The 7,498-nt window shown below is 35.0% G+C and overlaps 2 protein-coding genes across 2 annotated transcripts in view; both read right to left on the bottom strand.

The window, feature by feature from the left end:
• Positions 1-547: 547 nt before the first annotated feature.
• On the bottom strand, positions 548-1,928 carry LOC111479714 (E3 ubiquitin-protein ligase PUB23-like). The gene has a single exon (XM_023124530.1). The coding sequence runs from the start codon at positions 1,893-1,895 to the stop codon at positions 612-614; it is 1,284 nt and encodes a 427-aa protein (XP_022980298.1). The 5' UTR covers positions 1,896-1,928; the 3' UTR covers positions 548-611.
• Positions 1,929-4,065: 2,137 nt separating this feature from the next.
• LOC111479695 (ent-kaurenoic acid oxidase 2-like) overlaps positions 4,066-7,498 on the bottom strand; it is a 4,611-nt gene continuing 1,178 nt past the window's right edge. Inside the window, exons 2-7 of the mRNA XM_023124507.1 lie at positions 6,063-6,540; positions 5,708-5,971; positions 5,431-5,599; positions 4,740-4,846; positions 4,515-4,636; positions 4,066-4,371 (exon numbers count right to left, since the gene is read on the bottom strand). Of these exons, the coding sequence (XP_022980275.1) occupies positions 4,266-4,371; positions 4,515-4,636; positions 4,740-4,846; positions 5,431-5,599; positions 5,708-5,971; positions 6,063-6,540 (1,246 nt within the window). The 3' untranslated portion in view covers positions 4,066-4,265. The remainder of the gene's footprint in view (positions 4,372-4,514; positions 4,637-4,739; positions 4,847-5,430; positions 5,600-5,707; positions 5,972-6,062; positions 6,541-7,498) is intronic.

The raw sequence follows: 7,498 nt of genomic DNA, 5'->3' as shown, positions 1-7,498 counted from the left end.
TTTTTTTTTTTTTTTTTTTTTTTTTTTTTTTTTTTTTTTTTTTTTTTTTTTTTTTTTTAGTTTAATAAAAGTAAATGGATTAGAATTATTGGCCTCGATATATATATATTAATCAGTAAAATTAGATTCAAATTGATATAAATTTATAAATTAACATTGAAAAAACAATAAATTAGTGCTGTGATGTCCCACATTGGCTGGAGAACAGGGTGTGGAACCCTTTCTCTAGCAGACGTGTAATAGACGTGTAGGATGTGGAACCCTTCCCCCCTAGAAGACGTGTAGGGTGTGGAACCCTTCCCCTAGCAGACGCTTCTCCTATCAGATGCGTAGGGTGTGGAACCCTTCCCCGAGCAGATGCGTTTTAATCGAGAAAGCCTAAAGAGTGGAAGTTCGAAAGAAAAAGCCCAAAAATGACAATATCTACTAGTTGTGGATCTGGGTCGTTAAAGGAGAAAATTGGAGGGCATTCATAAAAACCCACCATGCTATTGAATTTGGATATATGTCCAAAACCCAATTAAACATTGAGAAGAAAAAAATGTGACACAAAATACTTTATTTTCTTATCCCTATGGTATGTTGATTGTTTAGGAAGAACAATATGAATATCAATCATCATTCACAAGCTTCAAATAATTCTTCAACTCACAAGGAAAACAAGGGCTACGCCTCCATGAACTCCCATGCATCTTCAAAATCTTGATCACCTTCTCCTTTGTTGAACTCCGGCCACCGCCACCGACACCGCTGCAGGCCATGTGAAGTATCATCAGCAGCTTCTTCACTGCCCCACAAGCCATCATCTCCTCCACAACCCTCTCCTTGGGGTGAAAACTACTAATCCAAAACAAGATCTTGACCCCAATTTTTGTTGCTACATTTGAAACGTTCAAAATCTTCTTAGTCACAGCCGCTATTCCCATCCCATGTTCCACCAAAGCCAATCTCCCCTCTGCACATTCACATAAACTCTGCAGAATCTGCAGCATTCTCTCGCATTTCGATCGGCTTGACTCCGGTAAGAGCTCGATCAGGATCCACACGGCACCAGCCTCGATCGCCTTTACTCGGCTCCTCTTCGATGACGCTAGAATTTCTATCATTACATCCAATGCGCACGAGCTTGACTTGGTGGGAAATTCGTCTGATACAAGCTCCAACAATGGCTTGAAGAGATCAATGCCCTGTTCTTCCATGACAAATCCCCAATTGTAATTGGTGTTTTTGGCAATATTTCTGAGGATTTTCACGGCGTAAAAACGCCCTTCTGCACTCCCCCTTTGTAGAACAATAGCTACGGATTTCATCAATTCTTCTCTCTTAGACATTTCGTCGAACAGTTCGTCTTCATTTGAAATTGGAAACTGAGACAGAACTCCCAAAGCCTCCTCACAGGCCTCCAACGTCGAGAAATCAGAACAATCAATGAGAATTTGAACCACAACATTTACAACAATCCCTATCCCATTCAATCGAATAAATTCCGATTTCACCTCATCCCTCATTTCGATCATTGATCGCAATTTCCTCAACGAACTCACCTTAAACGGAGAAGACTCAACAGTGGCAAGAAGCGATTGGACTTGATCGATCGCCGTCGCCGGCGACGAGGAAGACTCGTTGATTTTCCAAGCGAGTATGACGCGTTTGAGCGTGAGATTAGGAGTCATGACGAAGTCGTTCTCGCCGACGGCGACGGTCTGCATCGTCGCCGGACACGTTCTTTTGTTGTAAGTGAAGAGCCATTTTTCGATGCTCTTTCTCTCGTAGGTGACGCCGGTGGAGATCGTAACGGGATCTTCCATGAGCTCCATGGAAATGGGGCATCGGAAAAGAGGAGGAAAATCGGAATCCATTGATGATCGAAGGTTTGTATCTGCAAAACGCTCCATTGGCGAGAAGACGAGAAGAGGGTCTTATAGGGAATCTCTTAACCTTTTGACAATTTTTATTTTAATATTTTCCTAAAAAATAAATAAAAGTCAAACGAAAATCGGTTGGTTTTGCTAGCTGTTATGTTATAAATGGGAAGCAATACGAAACGTCTATGTATTTTAAATAAATTAAATTTTATTTCTTCGTATTTGCAATATTCCCCCTCATTTTTTGGTTTTTCTCTAATTTTCCCTAAAATTTTTGTATAATTATTTTTTACCTCGTAGACATCGATTAAAAATTTTAAAATTTTAAAATATTGAGTATTCGGGTCTCAATATTTTTATTAAATATTTATAAAAGTCAAGGGTAATATTATTATTGACAATAAATAAATAAATATATATATATATATATTCCCGAATAATAATTATAATAAAAAAAGATTACGTCACAAATACAAAGAAAATATAAGCTCGACTTTTCAATCTCGAGCCATACAAATTCAACCCCTTTATGAAGTAAAAATTATTATTATTATTCCCACAAAATAGTTTAATTTATTTTAAAATCATATGCAAATTTGAATATGACCATTTTTGTTAATATATATTTTTTAATTTTTTAATGATAAAAAAAGAGGAGAATTGTGATGGACATACCAAAAATGCAATATTTCCACCAAAATATACCAAAATTGAAATTTGACCATTTTTATTTGGTAATTTTATCATTGTTCTCTTTAATTTGTTGTTGAACCAACTCAGCCCTAATTGCATGAGTTGGGTGCATCACATGTAGGGCATGCACACATTTTTTATTGCTTTCAAACCAGCCCAACAATTTTATTAAAAAAAAAAATTCGGAACGGATATTCCAGCATAGCTCGACGTTAATTAACATCCATTATTTCCGTTCATATTAAAAATTCAACAAGGTTAGGAGTCAAGAGCAGTATAGCTCGGTGGATGTTTCTTTCGTATTAGAAGTTCAAATCTATACTTCACATTTGTTGTCGAGATTAAGAGTCGAGAGTAGTATAAATTGATGGTAGTTGGCATTTGTTGTTTTCTTTTATATTGGAAGTTCGAATCTCAATACCCCATATTTACTTAACTAAAATTTATCGTAAATTATAATAAAATTATGATGAAATTACCGTTTTAGCCTCAAAATTAGTGGCATATATATATATATATATATGTAGTTTATGGGTTTGACTTTATAAAAGTTTATATATATAATTTGAATCAATTAAAAAAAAAAAGGTGAAAATAAAGCAAAGAAGCAAAATAGAGACTAAGGTTGGGAAGTTGACTTTTGAAAAAGGGGAAAGTATTGTAAATTGAATTAGATCCGAAAGACTTGCTGAGCTTAACACAATTTTATACCTATTTTCATTATTTGAATTTTATTTATTTATTTATTTAAACCAAAAATGTGGGAAAATGTTTATTCATTAATCCTCTCTGGACACTTGAATCAGTCTAAATTATTTATTAATTTATAATAATAATAATAATAATAATAATACTAAATAATCACATTTCCGTAGGTTGAAACAAAAGTCGATGCTTTTATGTCTCGTCTATTTTTTTCATTTTAATATATTTTGATAATTATCAAATTAAATGATAAATAAATATTTTATTTTAAATATGCCTAATAAATCACAAAATTTTTAATTTTGAGCTTAATATAAATATATATATATATATATATATTTGTATATATTTTAAAAAGAAAACTGAACTAGCAAATATATAAAATTATTTGTTTAGGGATAATATGATTTTTTAGTTTCAAATTAAACCTAATAAATTTGTGAATTTTAAAAAGAGTTAAATATTTCTGGAGGACTCAATACCTGTAGCTCAGAGGAATAGACCATTTGGCTACAAACCATGGTGATTCGAATTCCCATCACGGGCTAAAAAGGAAATGGGGAGTAAAAAAATCACGATTGGGACAGCGGACCCAAAGCTAGCTATGGAGCTTAGGTGTGGGCCTTTTGTCAAAACGAAATGGTATTACTCGAGCTTAGCTCAATAGATAAGACACTAAAAGCTATAGAACTTAGATGTGAGCTTTTTGTAAAACGGAAGGTCTTAATTGAGCTTACCTCGATAGATAAGACACCAATTATGATTTTATTCGTTTTGAAAGTATAGAACATGAAACGAGAAGGAGAAGGAAGAGAACCTTCTAATTTATTTGAACCAGAATTCCAGTACAGAACTGACTACAGACGACACAAGGAGAAGGCAAGACATGTCATATCATACATGTTGTTCTTGCTGTGTGGGCTTAAATAGTAAGAACACCATTATATAGTACATAAAAACTAAACTTCTTCCTGTGTGGTGATGAACAGTAGAGAACACCCATCACGCAGCCACGCTGGACTTCTTAGTGATTTTAGCCATGCAATTGTCCTTGGGCCTCGAATGGGGCAGATACAGGATTTCACAGTCAGGGGTCAGCCATTCAAGACTGTAATTTTCAACCCAACCAACAACAAATCAATGTAAAAACTCATTAGCTTCCAAGAACAGAACAAGAACCAGAAGAACAAGAACACGAATAAGAAGAACAAGAACACGAACACGAACAAGAAGTGTAATACTACTACTTACTTGTAGTTGAGGAGAAAATAATGAACGAAAATGCAGATCTCCAACTTGGCTAGATCGTTTCCTGGGCATAGCCTGCTTCCTGCTCCAAATGGAAGAAACTCTCCTGCTTTTGGAACAAATCCCTGTATGCCAAACACACAGTGGATTTAACGTATTAGAGATGGGTTGGTTTCCTTTGATTCTTATAAAAGGGTTTAAAGAAACTGTGGTTTTTGTTTAACTTACATCCCATCTTGAGGGTTCAAATTTCTTTGGGTCTGGGTAAACTTCACTGTCGTAGTGAATGCTTCTGAACCAAGCCAGCACTTTCCAACCCTTGGGAATTAGATAACCTGCAGCCACCACACACAGACCATACATACAATCATGACATAGAAAGAGACCGTTGTAATCCCGCTACGGATTTGAAAATCAGCATTGTAATGACCCAAGCTCACAGCTAGTAGATATTTCCCTCTTTAGGCTTTCCTTTTCGAAGCTATAAAACACATCTGTTAGGGAGAGGTTTCCTGTAATAGCTCGAGCTCACCACAGATATTGTCTTCTTTGGGTTTTCCCTTTCAGGTTTTCCCTCAAGATTTTTAAAACGCGTTTGCTAGGGGGAGGTTTCCACACCCTTATAAAGAACGTTTTGCTTTCCTCCCCAATCGATGTGGGATCTCATAACCCACCCCTCTCCCCTCGAGGCCCAGCATCCTTGCTTGTACTTGTTCCCCTCTCCAATCGATGTGGGGTTTCACAAGCATACCCCTAATAATTACCCGATACTAATTCAAGATACTTTTACAGTTCATGAACTCTAAGATGCCCAATGACGCTAAACCAAAACTTTGATGTCTCTTGCAAATAACCACATTGTTCTAATCCAAATCATCTAGTAATTTAGAAAGAGAGACAGAGAGAGAGAGAGATATACCATTGAGGTTGACATCCATTTGTGCCTCTCTGAAAACAACAAGGGAGAATGATACATAGCGAAGAGTCTCATCAACAACTTTTGAGAGATATTCCATGTCCCGGCATTCTTTCAATGTTAATCCCGTTTGACCTGCAGGCCTGTTCCTCACAATCGCTTCCTGTTCTTCCTGTTCAGTTTTTAAACAAATTGCTATCAGGATTGATCTCATATGAGAAAATATGGCATGATCTTGAGTAACCAAACAGGCTAATTAAGTTCCTAATTGTGTACTTACCCTGGCTTTCTTGAGAACTTCAGGGTGTTGATTCAACAAAATAGTCGCCCACATCATGGTGTGGCCTGAAGATTCATGGCCTGCATTCAAGTACATAATCAGAATATCGATGATCTCCTCGTCGTCCAATTTCCGGCCATTTTCATCTACAATATCGATCAGTTGGTCCATCATGTCCTTCCTCTTCGGCGCCCATTTGTCCAATTTTTGCCGTCTTCGCTCAGTCACAATTCCTTTCAGCGCAGCCACAAGATTCTTCCGAGCCTAAACAAGTAATAGGTGGTTTAATTGATCGAACAAATTCCAGAACCCAAACTACATTTTCGAAATTGATTTGAGGCAAATTATCAAATACCTTGAGTGCTTTGTGGTAAGCAAATCCAGGTAGGTTAATTCTCATGGCTCGAACTCCATAGTTAAGCCGAGTATACTCCTTCTCCAACATCTCCATCACCGGTTCGCTCTCAGAGCTTAGGAAAATGTACATGATAACGGTGAAAGTAAGCTTACGAAGTTGAGTTAAGAATTCGATGGGCCCCATTTTAGACCATTTCTCCAACGATTCCAATACATTCTTTTCGATGTAAGGAATGTAATTGCTCAGCGCCTCGAACCCGTTCACCGGAGCAGAGGTTAAGCGGCGGAGACGCTTGTGTTCTTCTTGCGGCATTTGAATGAAAGACTTCTCTCCAATGAGCTCTACCGCCGCGCGTGGCCAGCCAGGCTGGAACGCTTCGTCGTCCGTCAAAACTTTCCGGCATGTCTCCGGCGTCGTCACGACCACGCTAGGGTTTCCAAACAAATGAACCTTGTACACTCCGGTTTTCCCATACCTGTAATTAATTATTAGAATTACATTTTCATAAAATATGGTATCATCAGATATTTAAATTTTAATTTAAAATTTTTATATCTTTATTTTATTTGTCATAAATATAAAAAATAATATTATTTTTATTTTTATTTTTTAAAATTTTAACGCATTATGTTTGTAAGGAAACCTAGAGAATGATGAGACGAGGATTCCTAGAATTGAGCAAACATAATATCAGAAATTGTCCCCTTTGCCCCAAAAAAAAAAAAAAAAAAACAATTAAATAAATAAATTGATCATTAATCATATGTATCCATACCGACATGGAAATCATCCCAATAAATACTATTTTCAATTTATTATTTTTTAAAGATTTACAAATTCAACCCAATTTTTTTAACAATATGTTTAAATAGTGGATGAAAGTCGACTCAATTATTTAATAATATTGAAATTATTTGTTTAAAATTTAATAAAACTTTTAAAAAAACAAAAAATAATAATACTCGACTCGGCTCAACCAACTTATTTGAACCATGTTTAGATCGGATTGGCCTGTCAAGACCCAATGTGTCAGCCCAATTATACGCGTATGTATGTATGTATGTATATATATGGTTTTTCGTATATTATATTTTATACTAAACTTTTTAGTATTTTAAATACAATTTTATAATTAAGAGATTTGGATTATAAATTTGACCATTCAAAATAAGTTGAAGGTAATTTGTTTTAATTTTAAATTCTAAAATAAAAAATAATTTATTATAGTTTAAAAATTGAATTATATAGATGAAACATAAAAACATTGACACATTTTATAAAACCATTAATTTTGGTCATGAACATAGAGGGAAAAAAATGATTTATTATTTATTGGTCTCAATATTTGTTTTTTTTTTTTTTTTCTTATTTTTTAAAATAAGGCGATGACGACAAAACCAATAAAAAAAGAAAAAGAAAAAAAAAAAAAAAAA

The sequence above is a fragment of the Cucurbita maxima genome, unplaced genomic scaffold, assembly GCF_002738345.1.
Source record: "Cucurbita maxima cultivar Rimu unplaced genomic scaffold, Cmax_1.0 Cma_Scf00005, whole genome shotgun sequence".
Taxonomy (NCBI): domain Eukaryota; kingdom Viridiplantae; phylum Streptophyta; class Magnoliopsida; order Cucurbitales; family Cucurbitaceae; genus Cucurbita; species Cucurbita maxima.
The sequence above is the reverse complement of the archived record's forward strand: the minus strand, read 5'-3'. Positions and strand labels throughout refer to the sequence as shown.

Bases quoted from the DNA above. Each gene is read 5' to 3' on its own strand.
- LOC111479714 (XM_023124530.1), bottom strand. From the start codon at position 1,895: ATGGAGCGTTTTGCAGATACAAACCTTCGATCATCAATGGATTCCGAT.